Source organism: Ranitomeya variabilis, chromosome 3, assembly GCF_051348905.1.
Source record: "Ranitomeya variabilis isolate aRanVar5 chromosome 3, aRanVar5.hap1, whole genome shotgun sequence".
NCBI classification, from domain to species: Eukaryota; Metazoa; Chordata; class Amphibia; order Anura; family Dendrobatidae; genus Ranitomeya; species Ranitomeya variabilis.
The window spans coordinates 608,880,651-608,903,363 of record NC_135234.1 but is presented as its reverse complement, the minus strand read 5'-3'; the positions used below and the strand labels follow the sequence as shown (position 1 = coordinate 608,903,363).

General features: G+C 43.4%; 1 protein-coding gene across 4 annotated transcripts in view; it reads right to left on the bottom strand.

The window, feature by feature from the left end:
• DGKH (diacylglycerol kinase eta) overlaps positions 1-22,713 on the bottom strand; it is a 374,981-nt gene that overhangs the window by 88,805 nt on the left and 263,463 nt on the right. For all 4 annotated transcript variants that reach the window (XM_077297324.1, XM_077297326.1, XM_077297323.1 and 1 more), the window contains 2 exons: positions 8,998-9,102; positions 8,162-8,294 (listed from right to left, as the gene is read on the bottom strand). In XM_077297324.1, coding sequence (XP_077153439.1) covers positions 8,162-8,294; positions 8,998-9,102 — 238 coding nt within the window. The remainder of the gene's footprint in view (positions 1-8,161; positions 8,295-8,997; positions 9,103-22,713) is intronic.

The window sequence follows — 22,713 nt, the reverse complement described above, 5'->3', positions numbered from 1 at the left end:
GACAAGTCTTCATGAACTGGTTTTATTTTTAATCTAAAACATAAATTCACTTGTAAAGTTGTTTTTTTTTTCCAAGCAAAAAATTTTAATAATAGGGATTCCACTCTGCAACAGGCGCATGCAGCGGTAAGAACTCCAAAAGCAGAAATTCTGACAACACCAAATGTGAAGAAAACAGATACATGAGGGACTACAGAAGAATCCATAAAGCATATTGGAAAACTATTGTGAGTGAAGAAGGCAAAGCTTTCTATAACACTGCACAAATAGGCGAGAGAGTGACAAGCAATTACTTCAGATCTATCTGCTGGCGCGGCCGGCGCTTGTAATGGGGCTGTGTACAGACAGTGGCTTTTCTGTCTCACTGATTCCGGTATCATGGCATAGACAGGTTCTCAGGCCGCAGCTTTTATTTCACATACTCACTTGCTGGCAACAGAATAAACACTTAAGAAAATCAGATTTTCTTTATGGAAATGTTTTCTGCAATGTCTAACTGATACTGAAGTGTTTAAACAGTGAACTTTTAAGTGTTTCACCTGTATCTGAGCCGTAGGTGCGTTCAGCGCTCAGGTAGAAAGGACAATTCATATTGGAAATACAATGGAATCACAGCTTGTTTTCAGAAAGCGTTACTTTATACTTTACTACACAGCGAATTTCCTTAAACTTGATATCAACGGGTTGGAAAAAAGGATTTGTTAAATGAGTTTGTTTTAGTTTGTAAGGGCAGAAATATACAAGTTCCTGATACAAATTGCCACCAGTATAGAGATGATGCCAACACATCTTCTTATAATTTTATTTTTATACACATTAACCCCCAAAAATCCAAACACAAGTAGTATTAGACCCGGAGCTGTCAAATAAATCTAAAAGAATTCTGGAGTTTGGGCAATTTCTCCCCATCTAAAAACAAAACTATCATATGAACTAATTTCCAAAATAGTAGTGCACAACTTTTTTTTTTTTTTTTTTTTTTTTTTTAAGGTCAGAGTGCGTATTTGATATGTTGATGCATGTAGAAAAGCCGCGGAGACACCATCACGTGTTTCTCAACGCAAGCAATGAATAGCCAGGTCTTTCACCGGGAAGGAACAACCACGGGAAGGGCAGCATCCAATAAAGGAAAACCACCTATGCCAAAACATGGTATCCATCCATCCAAGACATCTGACCTGGGTGCTGGTGAGTGCTGCGTTATCTTTTCTCTGATTTTGCTACTCAAGATTATGTGTTTTTTCTAACGCTAGCACCTCTGATGTAAGACGTCTGTGATTTTCCTGTGCCTTATACACCCTTCGTATCCTCTGCTGGGGAGTTGTGCCACTTTCTTTCTTTTTTTTTTTTTTTCTTCGGTCATTCACCCTTATGTTTATATTTGATATGTTGGGCCGCTCCATAAGGCCCCAGTTATACATGAAAAGACTGTCCACATTTAGGGGACTTTTTTATTACTTATTATTATTATAACTAAATGTGTGTATTTGGGGCTAAACATGTATTTTTTTGCAATTAAGTGTCAGTAAAAATGTTTGCACCATTTTGCTTCCTCAGGCTTTTCTTTTCCTGTACATTAAACATTGATGTAGATTTGTGGCCATAAATCAGCTAAGAGATCAAAATATTCAGACCTCAGTGATTATTCATCAGTGTTTGAATCCCAAAGCCAGGAGTGGAACACACAGAAAAAAAGCTATAACTGTAAGAGTGACACCTGTTCTGTGTATTTGGAGACACTCCTGGTTTTGGCATAAAAATACTGATGAAAAATCACTGACCTATGAATGAGCTCTTGGGCTATGTTCAGTAGTTGCATTTTTGCTGTATTTTTGTATGCAAATTAAAATCTGCTTTTTACAGTACCATCAAAAGCTATGAGATTTCAGAAATCTCATGCACACACATTGTTATTTTTTCCTGACTGAACTGGAAAACAGCAGCATGTCACTTTTATTGTTTTGCTAATTTTTTTTCACTCATAGAAAGCAATGAGTATGTGTAAAGCAAAAAACAGCGGAAAGAAGTTGTCATCAGTTTTTATTGCGTTTATAGTGAAAAAAATAGGTACAGCATGATGTGAAATCCATTTATCTTTGTGATTCTCGCAAGTTTAAATAAAATGTCTTGGTATGCTGGTGACCTGAGAATGGCAGTCAAGATTAGTACAATTTACCGTAAGTAAATTACGGTAGTGATGATTTGTAAATAATTGCCTCAGCAACTCAATGGCCGACCAACGTGTAAAACTAAACATTGCTTGACCAATGTGTGAAATTGAACAATATCCGACCAACTCAAGGGCTTACCAATGTGTGAAAGAAGAATGTCTTAGGTAAACTAAGCCTGAACAATTCAACTCCCCCCCATCCCAGTATAGTTGAGTATAGTCACTATTTTTTTAGACATAAAAATATTTTTCCACTAAATAATTTGATTAATTTAACTTGTTTTAAAAAAAAATATATTATGGTTTCACATATTTCTTGCATTGGTGGCCTAACACCTTGAACTGCGCATGCTTCTGTGGTGGAAGCAAAGCTGAACTTTTGAATTCTGAAAGATGAAGCAAAAACACAGCAAGAAAAGCAGCAGAAAAGCCAGTCTACTGGAAAGAGATCAGGTTTTGGCTACAGAAAAAAAAGACGCAAAAAAGTAACGTGAGATAGAAAAGAAAAAGCGTTACAAGCTCAGTTCTCTTATTCTGCAGCAATCAACAGACACAAAATTAAAAAATTGTCCTTAGAGTTGGACAGCCCATTTTGATCTGACATATTATTCTATAAGGGTATGTGCACACGATGCTGATTTGCTGCGGATCCGAGCGGATTTTCCAGCGCAGAAATTCTGCAGATCCGCACTGTGATGTACAGTACAATGTTAGTTAATGGGAAAAAAAAAAGATGTGCAGACGGTGCGGAAAAATCAGTGCGGAATTGCTGCGGATTTCAAAGAAGTCCATGTCACTTCTTTTGTGCGGATCTGCAGCGTTTCTGCACCCCTTCATGTTACAAATCCGCACAAAATCTGCAGCAATTCCGCATAAAAACCGCACAAAATCCGCATAAAAACTGCAGCAAATCCGCGGCTGCGGATTCTGCCAGGAGCTACGGATTTTGTGCAGAAAATTCTGCACCTCTTTTCTTACGTGTGCACATAGCCTAAATATATCATAAGTAGGGCGATCTGGAATTCTTCTGCTCTATATCATGCGGCCTGCAGACTGCATTGTATTTTCTTGGTGACAGGTTCACTTTAATGTTTTTCTCTCTAGTGCTATAAATTGGAGATTCTGCGTACCCTCCATAAACTCTATTAATAGTATTAAGGAAAGTCCAAAAATGTTTACCCTATTTAAAAAGGTACAAGAACATTGAGCGATCTCTGCATTAAAATTTTGATATATAATTTTTTGGGGGAAAATGCAATATAACATGTTTTATACAGTTAAATCTCTGCTCATTCTGGGCTTTTCGATCAAGTCTGCGGTGCTACTCAGTGACTGACAGATATGTCTGGGTTCATGCTTATACAGGGAAGGCTGTGAATCACTGAGTTGCACCTCCCACTTAACTAATAAGCCCAGAATAAGCAGAGATCAAAATGAATAAAATACAAGTTAAAGCTCATTTAGACGTCAGTTTTCCACTTATTGTTATATTGTGTTTATCACAGATAGCACTGGTACCTATAAGTCTATGGGGCTGTTCACATGACCATGATTTTCTGTGGCCCATGAAAAATTATGGTGACATGTCCAATATTGATCCAAGTGTAAGATTAAACTCGGCAATGAAAGACTATGGGTCAATGAAAAAAAAAAACACTCGGTTGCCTTCCATGCGATGTCCATTTTTCACTGACTAATTGATTAAAGGTGGAGAAACTATTAATTTTGCATCAATGAAAAACTGATGAAACTGTGCCCAAACTCTGATGAAATTGTCCGCTTTTCTCGTACATGAAAAAAAAACGGACGTCTGAATGAGGCCCTATATTAAATTTATTCCCAAAAGCTCGATCTGCTCAGCGTCTGCTTTATAAGATGCAGCCACAATAGTAGGCAACATTTTCCATGTTATAGGTTCTTTTAAATGGGACTGGTCTATAGCCACTTGAAGTAATGATTACATCATGGCCGAAGCAAAAAAAAAAACAAAAACATGTTCTTCCTTTCTATTAACTTGTAGCCATAAACCAGACTTCTTACATATAACTCAGAAGGGTGGAAATTAATCCATTTCACTCACTGACCAGGAACATGCCTGGAAGATATTCACCCATTAGTTCAGAAAACCAAATGACCATTGTCAATATGGAAAACACTCAATACTTTTACTCTAAAAGCCCAACACTGCCAGTTCCTGAGGTAAGTTGAGAGCCTTTACTTATAAAAATCCATAATATGCAAGTTTTCCTTATGTCTGCAGAGGAATGGACCTTGTGGGAGTCAAGTGAGACTGTAGGAGGTGCAGAGCTTTAGATTTTCTACTCTACAGCTTTTGATCTTGTTATTATATTGAATCTATAAAGATTTGTAACTGGACACAATGGGGTTCATACACCAAGCTCTGCAAAAAAAAAAAGGAATGGAGCAAATCTATCGAAAAATAATGCAATTAAAATGTGTGCCATACTGCTACACACGCAGGTGTAAGGCTATGTGCACACGTAGGAAATGTGGTGCAGAATTTTCTGCACTAAATCTGCATCTGCAGATTTGATGCAGTTTCTGTGCAGTTTCTATGCAGTTTCTATGCAGTTTCTATGCAGTTTCTGCGCAGATTCTATGCAGATTCTATGCAGTTTCTGCGCAGATTCTGTGCAGTTTCTGTGCAGTTTCTGTGCAGTTTCTGTGCAGTTTCTGTGCAGTTTCTGTGCAGTACAATGTAAATCAATGGGGAAAAAAAAAAGCTGTGCACATGGTGCAGAAAAATCTGCAGCAGAAACGCTGCAGAACTGCACAAAAGAAGCGACGTGCACTTCTTTGAAATCTGCAGCGTTTCTGCGCAGATTTTTCTGCACCATGTGCACAGCTTTTTTTTTTTTCCCATTGATTTACATTGTACTGTAAATCACAGTGCAGTTCTGCAGCGTTTCTGCAGCAGAAAAATCTGCTGCAGTTCTGCACCAATTCTGCACTAAATCTGCATCGTGTGCACATACCGTAAGGAGTAATTTCTACCTAAATATTGCAACCTCTCTCTGCTGCAGACGAGGGAGTACCAGATTAGTCCTCAGTTGTCGGGGGCGCAAGTACGGTACTCAATTGTACAGTCTTATTCACTGCCTCCTCAGGTTGGCTGCTCTGTGTAACACGAGTCTATCACAACTTACCAAGAAGTCAGTGCATGGATGATTGATAACTTTTAGGCCATGTTCACATGTTCAGCATTTGGTCAGTTTTTTACCTCAGTATTTGTAAGCCAAAACCAGGAGTGGAACAATAAGGTCACCACTTCTGAATTTTTCATCCATTCCTGATTTTGGCTTACAAGTACTGAGGTAAAATACTCACCAAATACTCAAAGTGTGCACGTGACCTTATAGCAAAACCAGGATGATTACAAAATGGAAGCCTATTGAACCAAGTGAACCAAAAACTACAGATCTTTTTCTCTTAGGCCACGTTCACAAGTAGAATATTTGGTCAGTATTTTACCTCAGTATTTGTAAGCCCAAACCAGGAGTGGGTGATAAATGCAGAAGTGGTGACGTGTTTCTATGATAGTTTTCATCTAAGGCTATGTTCACATTAAGTGTTTTTTTTGTCTGTTTTTTTAATGCAAATTTTAAGCTGCGTTTTCCAGTACCAGCAAAGCTATGAGATTTCTGAAATCTCATGCACACACATTGTTTTTTTTCCACAACTTCTTCCAGGGTTTTTTCTGCATATTTGCAGCGTTTTTTCATCCATAGGAAACAATGTCTAAATGCAAAAATGCAGCAAAATTGGAGCAAAACATGCAGGTATCAGGTTTTGCTGCATTTTAGCATCATGATTTTTTTGGGGCACTAAACTTTATCAGAATGCACAAGACACAACAAAAACAGATTTAAAAAAATGCAGCAAAAACTGCTATATTGCCAAGACAGCAGAAAAAAAAAATTAGATGTGTGAACATAGCCTTACCGTTCCACTCCTGATTTTGGCTTACAAATACTGAGGTACCAAAATCAAGGTGTGCATGTGGCCTTATGCGTAGCACAAATGGCATTGTAACTAAGATGGCAGCGAGGCAACTGACGCTCATCAAATTCATTACAAGCACCACAAGTCTAAAGGTACCGTCCCACTTAGCGACGCTGCAGCGATATAGACAACGAGCCGATCGCTGCAGCGTCGCTGTTTAGGTCGCTGTAGAGACGTCAAACACAGCAGCTCCAGAACGATGCAGGAGCGATCCTGTGACGTAACGGTGACTGACTTATCGTTCTCACAGGTCGTTAGCTCCATGTAAAACATTGCTGACATCGTTGCTTTTGCTGTCAAACACGACGATACACGCCGATATGACGACCAAATATAGTTCTGGACTTCTAGCTCCGACCAGCGATATCACAGCGGGATCCAGATCGCTGCTGCGTGTCAAACACAATGAGATCGCTATCCAGGACGCTCGTTCTCGTTGTAAAGTTGCTGAGTGTGAAGGTACCTTTATTCCAGCAGGAACTGAAGTAAGATTATTGGCAAGGTGCACATGGAGGCTCACGTCACTTTTTAGACACTTAATCAATCAGGAACGTCTGACGCCAGCACATCTCCTGTGAATTGGTTCCACAATGTCTAGGAAATAACCACACCTATTCACACTTGACTGACATCCCTCTTTTGGTACAGCTGGCAATGTCATTAAACAACCTTAGGAATGTTAATTAAGAAGGTATTGGTGGTCCAAGATGCCACTATTCTGCAAGGCAACAGCATCGCCTCCATGGCTACTCTAAGGGTATGTGTCCACGTTCAGGAAACGCTGCGTTTTTGACGCTGCGTTTTTCCGCAGCGTCAAAAACGCAGCGTCCAGATGTTACAGCATAGTGGAGGGGATTTCATGAAATCCCGACTCCACTATGCGTTAAAAAACGCATGCGTTTTTGCCACGAAAACGCATGCGCGGTGCGTTTTTTCAAAACGCAGCATGTTGCTACAATGAGCAAAACACGCAGGCACACCACAGGTGACCTGCCAGTGACCTCAGGTGCAGTTTTGGTCAGGATTTTACTTGCATAAAATCCTGACCAAAGCCTGAAGCAAGCCTGAACGTGGACACATACCCTAAGGGTATGTGCACACGCTGTGGATCTTGGCCGCTGTGGATTCGCAGCAGTTTTCCATGAGTTTACAGTACCATGTAAACCTATGGAAAACAAAATCCGCAGTGCACATGCTGCGGAAAAAAAACGTGCAGAAACGCAGCAGTTTATATTCCGCAGCATGTCAATTCTTTGTGCGGATTCCGCAGCGGTTTACACCTGCTCCTCAATAGGAATCCGCAGGTGTAAAACTGCAGGTGGAATCCACACAAAAACCGTGGAAAAACGCGGTAAATCCGCGGTAATTCCGCAGTGCGGTTTTCCTGCGGATTTACCAAAATCAGTGCGGAAAAATCCACACACCTTTCTGCAGCTTGTGCACATAGCCTTAAGCTCTCCACATATTGAGCAATGAGACAAAACTTATGCTACAGTCATGAAAAATTGACAGTTTAAGTAAGGACTAGTGATGAGCGAATGTGCTCTGATAAGGTGTTATCCAAGCATGATCGGGTGCTATCCAAGTGTCTTCAGCGTGTTCAAAAAATATGTTCGAGACCCCACAGCTGCATGTCTCGTGGCTGTTCGACAGCCACAACACAGGCAGGGGTTGTCTGTTTGTTAAGCAATCCCTGAGACATGCAGCTGTGGAGACTCGAACATAATATCCATGCATGCCGAAGACACCCGAGCATGCTCTGATAACACTTTATTCGAGCACGTTCGCTCACCACTAGTAAGGACATGTCTGGGATGCTGTGTACATGACCTGCAGCATTATACCACCTGTTTAGTCACTACAATTTAGCAACAGGTTCCCTTTAAGATCCTTCACCATGCAGTTCCTCAACACATGCCAATTCAATGTAAAATGATCAGTGGCATGACTAATTCAGTCGTCACCTACCTTCACAAGACAGTCCATGAGAGGTGACCCCAGAGAGGCTTTCGCGGCACACATTACAAAAGGTGGGGCGGGCATGGGAGCAGGCGTACCAGTTATGCATTCCTGAGAAATGTTCCACATTAAACTGTGCGGTCTAACAAGGGAGAAGTTGAGACAAAATTTGGCAGTACAGCTAAATCATTCTATGCAAAAAAAATTGAAGAAAATAGCACAAAGCAGGATCCAAGGATCTCAACAAGAAAGCATGAGAATTTCTAATAATCCACCAATGGTAAAAGCCGGCAGCATATAGTGTTAAAAAAAAAGTCAGATTTACTCCTTATCAAATGCTGAATACAACAAAAACCTCAGGAGCACCAGGATCAGAGGCTATTAGGTTACCAAACTGAAGGAGACCCGGCACTTCCAATAAGATCTTGTTTATTTATTTAAGAGTTATTAATGTTTTTTCATTATTTGGATGTTTCTAACATGATTAATTCAATTGAATGAAAGTTACTTGTTCTTATTCAAATTTACAGCGGAAATTAATTCAGAAACAGAAAGAAATATGGCTATACTTCTAGATATATTTATCTCTGTCCACATAAATGTAAAATAAAGATCCACAAAAATACAATGGACTATCTGAAAATTATTACTAGTTAAAAAGTAAGACAGCGGCTCACCACTAAATGTATTTATTTTTACTCATTTATATAGCGGCATTAATTCCACAGCGCTTTACAAAATGCAAATAAATTGGCACCCTTGTGTCAGAGCCGGCAATTACCGTCTTAAGTCTCCGCTCCGTACATCACACAAGTTTCATTTCATCACATAAAGAAACTGCCTACCTCGTAATGCTCTCTGGATTGCACGGACTTTAATGAGCTGATCCAATCCTCCATTTCTTTTCTGTTCTCTGCACACAATATGAGTCTTCTAAAAGGAGTGATTATCTGAAGAGAAAAAAACATACAAATGAAGTAAGAAAATTAAAAAAAGCTGCTGATCTAACTGTACAAAGCAATTGAGAGTGTGGCAGAGCTGTGAAAGCTGCGCGGATATCCAGGGAATGTATTTTACTTGCTCTGATCAGATGTTCTTCGGAGCTGCATAATCATTTAAGCTTTGCATACTGTCTTGATGAAAAATACTGTGTGAGAGTGGGGGGAAGAGTCCACTTTCATCTCATTGTAAAGCACCGCAAGCAAGACTTATCCCGATCCCAGCAGACTCATTTGTAAGATTTTGTTACAGAAGGAAAAAAAGGGAGCAGAAAGTCTTTCTTGATAAAATTCCGGAGGTTTAAGACGGAGAGGCTAAATCACTTCGTTTTCTGCCTAGAAATGGCTTTGCGCCACACTGCAGATATTGCCATATAACATACATATATGAGATATGGGTATACAGTACATGTGAGATATAGTTACACAAAGATTGACACTTTATACTATTTAATACACTAATTTATATAAGTATACACATACATATACAGACTAATATATATATATATATATATATATATATATATATATATATATATATACACACTGCTCAGAAAATTAAAGGGAACACTTAGAGAACAGAATATATAACTCCAAGTAAATCAAACTTCAGTGAAATCAAACTGTCCCCTTAGGGTGAGTGTCCACGGTAAGTAAACGCTGCATGTTTGACGCCGCAGCGTCAAACACGCAGCGTCCAGATGTTCCAGCATAGTGGAGGGGATTTTTTGAAATCCCGTGTCCACTATGCGTGGAAACCCGCACGCGGCGGGCCTGCGACTCCGGACATGCTGCGCGTCTTTTCAGATCGCAGCATGTCCGTGCTACCTGCGGCGACGCTGCGTCGCCGCAGGTAATATCACAGGGCCCTATGGCGTGGGGTGCGATGATCCCGGATGTGTACAGTACACATCCGGCATCATCGCGTCCCAGAAAGGGGCGGGGCTTAGCACCGAGCGGCTTTGCCGTTCCGGCGATACCGCCGGCCATCCTGATCGTGGACACGCAGCCTTAGGAGGCAACACTGATTGACAATCAATTTCACATGCTGTTGTGCAAATGGAATAGACAACAGGTGGAAATTATTGGCAATTATCAAAACACTCTCAATACAGGAGTGGTTTTGCAGGTGGGGATCACAGACCACATCTCGGTACCAATGCTTTCTGGCTGAGTTTTTGGTCACTTTTGAATGGTGGTTGTGCTTTCACACTCATGCTAGCATGATACGGACTCTACAGCCCACACAAGTGGCTCAGGTAGTGCAGCTCATACAGGATGGCATATCAAAAGTTTGCTGTGTCTGTCAGCGTAGTGTCCAGAGGCTGGAGGTGCTACCAGGAGACAGGCCAGTACGCCAGGAGACGTGGAGGGGGCCGTAGGATCTGCTGCCTGCAACATCCTTCAGCATGACTGGTTCGGCAGTGAGTCAGTAATGGTGTGGGGTGGCACTTCTATGGAGGGCCGCACAGCCCTCCATGTTCTCACCAGAGGTAGCCTGACTGCCATTAGGTACCGAGATGAGATCCTCATACCCCTTGTTAGACCAAATGCGGCTGCGGTTGGCCCTGGGTTCCTCCTAATACAGGACAATGCCAGACCTCATGTGGCTGGAGTGTGTCAGCAGTTCCTGCAAGATGAAGGCATTGAAGCTATGGACTGGCCACCCGTTCCCCAGACCTGAATCCAATTGAGCACATCTGGGACATCATGTCTCGTTCCATTCATCAACGTCACGTTGTACCACAGACTGTCCAGGAATTGCTTTAGACCAGGTCTGGGAGGAGATCCCTCAGGAGACCATCTGCCACCTCATCAAGAGCATGCCCAGGCGTTGTACACTAGGGAGGTCAAACAGGCACGTGGAGGCCACACACAATATTGAGCAACTTTTCCTTGTCATGAGGCATTTCAACTGAAGTTGGATCAGCCTTTGATTTTCCACTTTGATTTTGAGTATCAATCCAAATCCAGACCTCCGTTAGTTGTGATTTACATTGATAATTGTTATGTTTTATTGTTCTGAACACATTCCACTATGCAATGAATAAAAATTTGCAACTAGAATATTTCATTCAGAGATATCTAGTATGCATGTGTGTATATGTGTGTAATAATATATATATATATATATATATATATATATATATATATATATATATATATATATATATATATATATATATATATACATATATATATATATATATATATATATACACACACACATATATATCTAGATGGTGGCCCGATTGTAACGCATCGGGTATTCTAGAATATGTATGTCCACGTAGTATATTGCCCAGCCACGTAGTATATTGCCCAGCCACGTAGTATATTGCCCAGCCAAGTAGTATATTGCCCAGCCAAGTAGTATTTTCTATTCGCCACGACAGCACCCACTGAGAGAGGGGATCCGCCCCTAGGAACAGGAAACCTACAGAGAGATAAAAGGGGCGGCCCCCCCCCCCTCGCTCCTCAGTTGGTTTCCTGTTCCTAGAAGGAAGCCCACAGAGAAGATCTCTGTAGACACTGTACAGCGGTGTCTGAGAAGAGGAAAAACTCGCCTGGATGCCGCCTGTACGTCTCTGCTGAGCGGCAGGGGCTCCAGAGCGAGTAGAAGCAGAGTCGGGGATTCCTGTTGGTTCCCTCCTCGTCTGCACCGGCCAAATAGTGGGCCTGGAAGGTTCCAACGATCTCCCTGCTGGGACATCGTTGTGGAAGGACGACCATGGCAGTATGGTTACCTGGTCGATCTCGGTCTGGAAGGTGTGGCGCTGAACGGCTGTGGCTCCCCCCGGTCCCTCAGGTACGATGCGTGGGGTTGTAATGCCGGAAAAATGCGGCAGACGCCGGCGCATGCGCAGTGCGTCCGGAATCCCGGATGTAGTATGGCCGACCCCCGGAGGTCGGCATTGCATTTCCGGGGGAACCGCCATGTTGGATTCCTCCTGGCGGTGTTCGCAGGTGTCCCGATGCAGGTAATTAAAAAAAAAAAAAATGGGTTGCAGCTGCGGGGGCTGGGATTGATGGTCCGCACTATAAAAGTCCGATAGGAAGGGAAAACAGTGCGCATTATGTCGTCCCACGAGGAAGTCAGTGAGCACCCTGTAGAAGAGCCACTAATGCAAAGTGGTAATGCTGCAAAAAAGAATAGTGGACTCTCCAGGAAGAGTGATTCCACTGATAAATCTGGAAGGAAATCATCCCGTTCCACACCCCAGACCAGACGATTCACCCAACAATCGGTATAGTATGCTTCAGAATGTTTGGGTATACAGCTCCTTCAGAGCTTATATTGGTCTCCTCTGCTTATATCCCTCTAGGCAAAAAGCAAGGAGAAGACCAAGCACAAGCAGTGTGCTATATGTATTGAGCCCCTGCCTGACTCTTATTCTAAAACGTTGTGTCAGGCATGCATAGATAACACCCTGCGGCAGGAGGAGTCCGTTAAAATGGACGAAATACGGCTTATGATTCGGGAGGAACTCCAATCGTTGGGTGGTGGTCCCTCAGGCAGTATTGAAAGGAGGAGCAGGAGAAAATCCTCACCTAATGCTGACACGTCGGCGGAAAGTGGGGAGATTGATTCAGACGTTTCCCACTTGTCTGGTTCCTCAGATGAGGAGGAACATGTCTGTTTCCCGACTGAGGGAGTAAATAGTCTAGTCAAATCAGTGAGGAAAACGATGGGGGTGTCGGAGGTTAAAGAACCCCAAACAGCCCAGGAGGTTATGTTCGCAGGTCTATCTCAGCGAAAGGGCCACGTATTCCCAGTAAACCAGACTATAAAAGACCTCATTAAAAAAGAGTGGAGCAAGGGGCAGAAGGGGTTTACACCAGTATCCTGTAAAAGACGTTACCCCTTTGAGGACGAAGATTTAAACACCTGGACTAAAGTTCCAAGGGTCGATGCGGCGGTCGCATCCACTTACCGCCGTTCTTCCCTACCAGTGGAAGATGCAGGCTCCTTATCTGATCCCATGGATAGGAAATCGGATGCACTTTTGAAAAAATCATGGGAGGCCTGTGTCACTGCGTTTAGGCCGGCAATCTCCACCACATGTACCAGTAGATCTATGCTGGTTTGGTTAGACCAGCTGGACCAGAATATCAAGAGTGGTATATCTAGGGAGAAATTGAGGGCATCCATCCCCTTAATTAGGAGCGCTGCGGCATTTATATCCGATGCCTCCGTGGATTCTCTCCGCCTGGCGGCCAGGACAGCCAGCCTCGCAAATACTGCCCGCCGAGCCTTATGGTTAAAGAACTGGAAGGGGGATGCCCAGTCCAGATCCAAGTTGTGTGCCATACCCTGTCAGGGTGAGTACCTCTTTGGAACTATTCTGGATGAGATACTCACTAAGGCGGGTGAACGTAAAAAAGGTTTTCCTAATCCCTTTGTTCCTGCTTACAGAAGGGCATTTAGGAGGCCAACATTTGGCAGAAAGGGAGGCTTTAAAGAGCAATGGAGGAACAAAGACTTCAGGCAGAAAGGCAATTTGTTTAACAAACGTCCCTTCAAACCAGCCGAAAAATCCCGGGAACCCTATTCCACCAGTGGGCGGTAGACTACTGGGATTTATCAATCAGTGGAGAGAAATAACTGTCAACCCATGGGCCATAAAATTAATATCCTCAGGCCTCACCCTAGACTTCATCCGAAGACCTCCGGATTCCTTTCGGCTCACCTCCCTAAGATCCAAACTACAACAAGAAGCATTGGAAGTAGAAGTTAAGTCCCTTCTTGCCAAACGGGTCCTAATAGAGGTTCCGTCATCTCAAACGGGGCAGGGGTTCTACTCCCCCTTGTTTCTGATTACAAAACCTGACGGATCCTATAGAACTATATTTAATTTAAGAAAACTAAATATGTTCATAAAACCCACAGCATTTAAAATGGAATCCATTCGGTCAGCCATTAAAAATTTGTTCCCTAACTGTTACATGGTAGTACTTGATCTCAAAGATGCTTATTATCATCTTCCTATACACCAGTCACACCAGCAATTTCTTCGGGTAGCAGTAATTATAGACGGTCAAGTTCGTCATTTTCAATATAGAGCAATGCCCTTTGGTCTATCTATGGCTCCTAGGGTCTTTACTAAGTTACTTTTGGAGGTAATGTCCTTTCTGCGATTAAAAGACACGTTGGTCATCCCATATCTGGATGACCTACTAATTGTGGGGAGAAATTTCTTACAGTGTGAACAAAGGTTGGAGGAGGTGGTATCCTCTTTACAAAGGCTGGGATGGATTGTTAACTGGGAAAAATCCAGACTCCAACCCGTCACTTGTCAGAGATTTTTAGGTCTCCTCCTGGATTCAGTACACCAAAAATGTTGGTTGCCTGATGATAAAAAGTGTTCGATCATTACTAAAGTAGATTTAGCTATCAAAAAGCGTAATATGTCACTGAGAAATGCCATGTCATTGTTAGGTTCACTATCATCATGTATCCCTGCGGTTAAATGGGCTCAATTCCATACCAGGCAACTCCAAAAATTGGTATTACAGGAGGACGATAAAAATAGGGTACATTTAGATCAAACAATTTTCTTAACGACAGAAGTAGTACACTCCCTTACATGGTGGTTAGATTGGGGAAATCTATCAGAGGGGGTACCATGGGTCATTACCCCTTCTACCGTAGTAACCACAGATGCTAGTCCGGAGGGCTGGGGAGCACATTTTGGTGATCGGGTGGTCCAGGGCCTTTGGTCCAGGTCAGAATTAGCTAATTCCTCTAATGTAAAAGAATTAAGAGCCATATATTATTCCCTACTCCACTTTCTTCCCCAGCTACGAGGATCTCACACAAGGGTCCTCTCAGACAACACCTCGGCAGTAGCCTATTTAAATCATCAAGGAGGTACACGGTCAGAAAATCTTATGAAAATCTCATCGGACATCATGACATTAGCCGAAAGTCATCTGTTGTCCTTATCAGCGGTGCACATCAGAGGTATAGACAACAGTCGTGCCGATTTCCTCAGTCGCCATACCCTTCATCAAGTGGAGTGGATGCTCAGCAGAGATATTTTCCGGCTGATAACAGACCGATGGGGCGTGCCACAAATAGACCTATTCGCAACAAGGTCCAACCGTCAGGTCAAAACATTTGCTTCCCTTTGCAGACTGGACAACCCCGACATATTCGATGCCCTGCAGGTGCCATGGACATTCGACCTGGCCTACGCATTCCCTCCATGGAATCTGTTACCTATAGTAATAAGAAAAATAAGGGAGGAGGGGGCAAGAGTTCTGTTGGTAGCCCCATTCTGGTCCAAGAGGCCTTGGTTCTCCTGGCTCAAGGCGATGTCGACTACAGACCCTTGGATCCTGCCTCAGACCAAGGACCTGTTGTCTCAGGGACCGTTTTTCCATCCTCGGGTAAAAGGCATGAATCTGACGGTATGGAATTTGAAAGGCACTTACTAACTCTAAGGGGTTTTTCCAGTGGGCTTATAGATACTCTTATGAAGAGTAGAAAGCCTTCCACTACCCAAATCTATGTCAGGGTTTGGAAAAATTCCTTCAATTTCATACGGCACAACTTTCCGCTGAAGTACCTATATTTTCAATATTGGAGTTCTTGCAGAAAGGACTTGAATTGGGACTGTCTGTAAATACTCTAAGAGTCCAGGTTTCAGCTCTAGGAGCCCTCTTTAGTTATGATGTGGCGGGAGATAGATGGGTTTCTCGTTTTATATCAGCATGTGAGCGATCAAAACCTATTCATATACCACAGGTGCCTCAGTGGGATCTATCTCTAGTCCTAGATGCCTTGACACAAAGCCCGTTTGAGCCTCTACATGAGGCCTCATTAAAGAACATCTCGCTAAAAACAATACTGTTAGTAGCGTTAGTATCCGCTAGAAGAGTGAGTGATCTCCATGCCTTGTCAGTTGACCCTCCTTATCTATCCGTGACATCTGATAGAATAATTTTAAAGACGGACCCTTGTTATCTCCCTAAGGTAGCTACTAGTTTTCATAGATCCCAGGAGATCTTGTTACCTACCTTCTATAAAGACCACTCCACTCAAGAAGAAGTAAGACTTCATACCCTAGATGTAAAGAGATCTGTTCTGGCCTATTTAGAAAGGACTAGGGACTGGAGGAAGAGTAGGGCTCTCTTTGTCTCTTTCCAGGGAAAAACCAAGGGTTCCAGAGTTACAAAGAACACGCTATCACGCTGGATTAGAGATGCCATAATCCTGGCATATAAAGCAGGAGGAAGAGATCCTCCAATGCATGTGGGAGCACACTCCACAAGAGCCGTGTCGACCTCCTGGGCAGAGAGGGCGAATGTGCCGATAGACCTTATACAGGTATGTAAGGCTGCAACTTGGTCTTCACCAAACACCTTCTATAGACACTATAGATTAGATCTATCTTCTGCTTCTGACCTAACCTTTGGGGTTTCGGTTCTTGATTCAGTTAACCCACCCAGTATATAGTCTCTGAAAATCTCTCAGTGGGTGCTGTCGTGGCGAATAGAAAATATCGGATTACTCACCGGTAATGCTCTTTTATAGAGCCCACGACAGCACCCATTCGATTCCATCCCTTTTCTTTATTTAGTTGCACGTGGTGTCTTAATAGGGAGATGTATATAATAGAGTAATATGGTAGGAAGTTGTAAATATGTATACAGGTCCTTCTCAAAAAATTAGCATATAGTGTTAAATTTCATTATTTACCATAATGTAATGATTACAATTAAACTTTCATATACTATAGATTCATTATCCACCAACTGAAATTTGTCCGGTCTTTTATTGTTTTAATACTGATGATTTTGGCATACAACTCCTGATAACCCAAAAAACCTGTCTCAATAAATTAGCATATTTCACCCGACCAATCAAATAAAAGTGTTTTTTAATAACAAACAAAAAAACCATCAAATAATAATGTTCAGTTATGCACTCAATACTTGGTCGGGAATCCTTTGGCAGAAATGACTGCTTCAATGCGGCGTGGCATGGAGGCAATCAGCCTGTGACACTGCTGAGATGTTATGGAGGCCCAGGATGCTTCAATAGCGGCCTTAAGCTCATCCAGAGTGTTGGGTCTTGCGTCTCTCAACTTTCTCTTCACAATATCCCACAGATTCTCTATGGGGTTCAGGTCAGGAGAGTTGGCTGGCCAATTGAGCACAGTAATACCATGGTCAGTAAACCATTTACCAGTGGTTTTGGCACTGTGAGCAGGTGCCAGGTCGTGCTGAAAAATGAAATCTTCATCTCCATAAAGCATTTCAGCCGATGGAAGCATGAAGTGCTCCAAAATCTCCTGATAGCTAGCTGCATTGACCCTGCCCTTGATGAAACACAGTGGACCAACACCAGCAGCTGACATGGCACCCCACACCATCACTGACTGTGGGTACTTGACACTGGACTTCAGGCATTTTGGCATTTCCTTCTCCCCAGTCTTCCTCCAGACTCTGGCACCTTGATTTCCGAATGACATGCAAAATTTGCTTTCATCAGAAAAAAGTACTTGGGACCACTTAGCAACAGTCCAGTGCTGCTTCTCTGTAGCCCAGGTCAGGCGCTTCTGCCGCTGTTTATGGTTCAAAAGTGGCTTTACCTGGGGAATGCGGCACCTGTAGCCCATTTCCTGCACACGCCTGTGCACGGTGGCTCTGGATGTTTCCACACCAGACTCAGTCCACTGCTTCCTCAGGTTCCCCAAGGTCTGGAATCGGTCCTTCTCCACAATCTTCCTCAGGGTCCGGTCACCTCTTCTCGTTGTACAGCGTTTTCTGCCACATTGTTTCCTTCCAACAGACTTACCATTGAGGTGCCTTGATACAGCACTCTGGGAACAGCCTATTTGTTGAGAAATTTCTTTCTGGGTCTTACCCTCTTGCTTGAGGGTGTCAATGATGGCCTTCTTGACATCTGTCAGGTCGCTAGTCTTACCCATGATGGGGGTTTTGAGTAATGAACCAGGCAGGGAGTTTTTAAAAGCCTCAGGTATCTTTTGCATGTGTTTAGAGTTAATTAGTTGATTCAGAAGATTAGGGTAATAGGTCGTTTAGAGAACCTTTTCTTGATATGCTAATTTATTGAGACAGGTTTTTTGGGTTATCAGGAGTTGTAGGCCAAAATCATCAGTATTAAAACAATAAAAGACCTGACAAATTTCAGTTGGTGGATAATGAATCTATAATATATGAAAGTTTAATTGTAATCATTACATTATGGTAAATAATGAAATTTAACACTATATGCTAATTTTTTGAGAAGGACCTGTATATGCCTAAACCTGGTAAACTAAAAAACCTGGCGGCGGTTCCTCCTTTTTTCTCTGTAAAACAACTGAGGAGCGAGGGGGGGCCGCCCCTTTTATCTCTCTGTAGGTTTCCTGTTCCTAGGGGCGGATCCCCTCTCAGTGGGTGCTGTCGTGGGCTCTATAAAAGAGCATTACCGGTGAGTAATCCGATATATTGCCTAGTGACGTAGTATACAGCACAGAGCCACGTAGTATATTGCCCAGCCACGTATGTCACAGGTTAAAAAAATAAAAAATAAACATATACTCACCTTCCACAGGCGTGTTGTAGTTCTGTCGCCTGTGTGGGGTGCAGGCGGCTGCTTCCGGTCCCAGGGTGTGATGACTTCGCGGTCACATGAACGTGACGTCACGGCAGGTCCTGCTCGCGCAGGCGCGCATGACTTGTGATGACTTCGCGGTCACATGACCGTGACGTCATGGCAAGTCCTTCTCCCAGATCATCCTTGCCACCGGAACGTGCCGATTGCATGGACCGGCCGGAGCATCGCGAGGAGCAGGAAAGGCGGCGGAAGGTGAGTATCTAATGATTTTTTATTATTTTTAACATTAGATGTTTTTACTATTGACGCTGCATAGGCTGCGTCAATAGTAAAAACATGGTCAAACAGGGTTAATAGCAGCGGTAACGGAGTGCGTTACCCGCGGCATAACGTGGTCCGTTACCGCCGGCATTAGCCCTGTGTGAGCGGTGACCAGAGGGGTGTATGCGGGCGCTGGGCACTGAGTGCGGGGAGTAAGGAGCGGCCATTTTCTTCAAGACTGTGCACGTCGCTGATTGGTTGTGGGCGTTTTGCCACGACCAATCAGCGACTTGGATTTCCATGGCAGACAGAGGCCGCGACCAATGAATATCTGTGACAGACAGACAGAAGGACAGACAGACGGAAGTGACCCTTAGACAATTATATAGTAGATGTTCACGGTGGGAACCAGGCATGTAGAGTCCATCCGTTCACGTTTTCTGCGTCGCACAAAGACACGGTGGTTGGAACCAAAGATCTCAAATTTGGACTCATCAGACCAAAGCACAAATTTCTATTGGTCAAATGTCCATTCCTTGTTCTTTAGCCCAAACAAGTCTCTTCTGCTTGTTACCTGTCCTTAGCAATGGTTTCCTAGCAGCTATTTTACCATGAAGGCCTGCTGCACAAAGCCTCCAATTAACAGTTGTTGTAGAGATGTGTCTGCTGCTAGAACTCTGTGTGGCATTGACCTGGTCTTTAATCTGAGCTGCTGTTAACCTGCGATTTCTGAGGCTGGTGACTCGGATAAACTTATCCTCAGAAGCAGAGGTGACTCTTGGTCATCCTTTCCTGGGGTGGCCCTCATGGGAGCCAGTTTCTTTGTAGCGCTTGATGGTCTTTGCAACTGCACTTGGGGACACTTTCAAAGTATTCCCAATTTTTCGGACTGACCTTCATTTCTTAAAGTAATGATGGCCACTTGTTTTTCTTTACTTGGCTGCTTTTTTCTTGCCATAATACAAATTCTAACAGTCTATTCAGTAGGACTATCAGCTGTGTATCCACCAGACTTCTGCACAACACAACTGATGGTCCCAACCCCATTTATAAGGCAAGAAATCACACTTATTAACCCCTTCCCGACCTGTGACACAGCGTATGCGTCATGAAAGTCGGTGCCAATCCGACCTGTGACGCATATGCTGTGTCACAGAATGATCGCGTCCCTGCAGATTGGGTGCAATAGCATCGGCCATGGCTGGAGACCCCGATCTGGCCCCCCACCGACTGACCGTGTTCCCTACCCCTCCGTCCTGTCCTAAGCGCCTTCCTCTCCCCTCCGACCCTCCCCTGTCCGATCGCACCCCCCCATACTTACCTAGTCCCGGTGTCCCTCCCGGTGTCCTCGGTCTTCTCGCATGGGCGCCGCCATCTTGCAGTGCGCCCGCCGAATCTGCCGGCCGGCAGATTCGTTTCCAGTACATTTTGATCGCTGTGAAAGGTTCTATCACAGCGATCAAAATAAAAAAAAATAGTAAATAACACCCCCCCCCACTTTATCACCCCCATAGGTAGGGACAATAATAAAATACAGAAAATATATTTATTTTTATTTTTCCGTTAGGGTTAGGGGTAGGGTTAGGGTTGCACTTAGGGTAAGGGTTGCACTTAGGGTTAGGGTTGCACTTAGGGTTAGGGTTGCACTTAGGGTTAGGGTTGCACTTAGGGCTAGGGTTAGAATTAGGGTTAGAATTAGGGTTAGGGTTAGAATTAGGGCTAGGGTTGGAATTAGGGTTAGAATTAGTCTATGTGCACACGGTGCGGATTTGGCTGTGGATCAGCAGCGGATTGGTCGCTGCAGATTCGTAGCAGTTTTCCACCACGTGTACAGTACCACGTAAACCTATGGAAAACCAAATCCGCTGTGCGCATGGTGCAGAAAATACAGCACGGAAACGCTGCGTTGTATTTTCCGCAGCATGTCAATTCTTTGTGCGGATTCCGCAGCGTTTTACACCTGCTCCATAATAGGAATCCGCAGGTGAAATCCCCACAAAAAAACACTGGAAATCCGCGGTAAATCTGCAGGTAAAGCGCAGTGCGTTTTACCTGCAGATTTTTCAAAAGTGGTGCAGAAAAATCCGCACACAAATCCGCAACGTGGGCACATAGCCTTAGGGTTAGGGTTGGAATTAGGGTTAAGACTAGGGTTAGGGGTGTGTTAGGGTTGGGATTAGGGTTAGGGGTGTGTTGGGGATTAGTGTTGGAGTTAGAATTGAGGGGTTTACACTGTTTAGGCACATCAGGGGGTCTCCAAACGCGACATGGTGCCACCATTGATTCCAGCCAATCTTGCATTGAAAAAGTCAAATGGTGCTCTCACCCTTCTGAGCCCCGACGTGTGCCCACACAGTGGTTTACCCCCACATATGGGGTACCAGCGTACTCAGGAGAAACTGGACAACAACTTGTGGGGTCCAATTTCTCCTGTAACCCTAGGGAAAATAAAAAATTGTGGGCTAAAAAATTATTTTTGAGGAAAGAAAAATTATTTTTTATTTTCACGGCTCTGCGTTATAAACTTCTGTGAAGCACTTGGGGGTTCAAAGTGCTCACCACACATCTAGATTAGTTCCTTGGGAGGTCTAGTTTCCAAAATGGGGTCACTTGTAGTGGAGCACCAATGTTTAGGTACACAGGGGCTCTCCAAACGCAACATGGTGTCCGCTAATGATTGTAGCTAATTTTCCATTCAAAAAGCCAAATGGCGTGCCTCCCTTCCGAACCCTGCCGTGCGCCCAAACAGTGGTTTACCCCCACATATGGGGTATCAGCGTACTCAGGAGAAACTGGACAACAACATTTGGGGTCCAATTTCTCCAGTTACCCTTGGGAAAATAAAAAATTTCGGGCTAAAAAATCATTTTTGAGGAAAGAAAAATTATTTTTTATTTTCACGGCTCTGCGTTATAAACTTCTGTGAAGCACCTGGAGGTTTAAAGTGCTCACTATGCATCTAGATAAGTTCCTTGGGGGGTCTAGTTTCCAAAATGGGGTCACTTGTGGGGGAGCTCCAATGTTTAGGCACACAGGGGCTCTCCAAACGCGACATGATGTCCGCTAACGATGGAGATAATTTTTCATTCAAAAAGTCAAATGGCGCTCCTTCCCTTCCGAGCCTTACCATGTGCCCAAACAGTGCTTTACCCCCACATATGAAGTATCGGTGTACTCAGGAGACATTTCCCAACAAATTTTAGGATCCATTTTATCCTGTTGCCCATGTGAAAATGAAAAAATTGAGGCTAAAAGAATTTTTTTGAGAAAAAAAAGTACTTTTTCATTTTTACGGATCAATTTGTGAAGCACCTGTGGGTTTAGAGTGCTCACTATGCATCTAGATAAGTTCCTTGGGGCGTCTAGTTTCCAAAATGGGGTCACTTGTGGGGGAGCTCCAATGTTTAGGCACACGGGGGCTCTCCAAACGCGACATGGTGTCCGCTAAAGATTGGAGCCAGTTTTTCATTCAAAAAGTCAAATGGTGCTCCATCCCTTCCGAGCCTTGCCGTGCGCCCAAACAGTGGTTTACCCCCACATATGAGTTATCAGCGTACTCTGGACAAATTGGACAACAACTTTTGTGGTCCAGTTTCTCCTTTTACCCTTGGGAAAATACAAAAATTGTTGCTAAAAGATAATTTTTGTGACTAAAAAGTTAAATGTTCATTTTTTCCTTCCATGTTGCTTCTGCTGCTGTGAAACACCTGTAGGGTTAACAAACTTCTTGA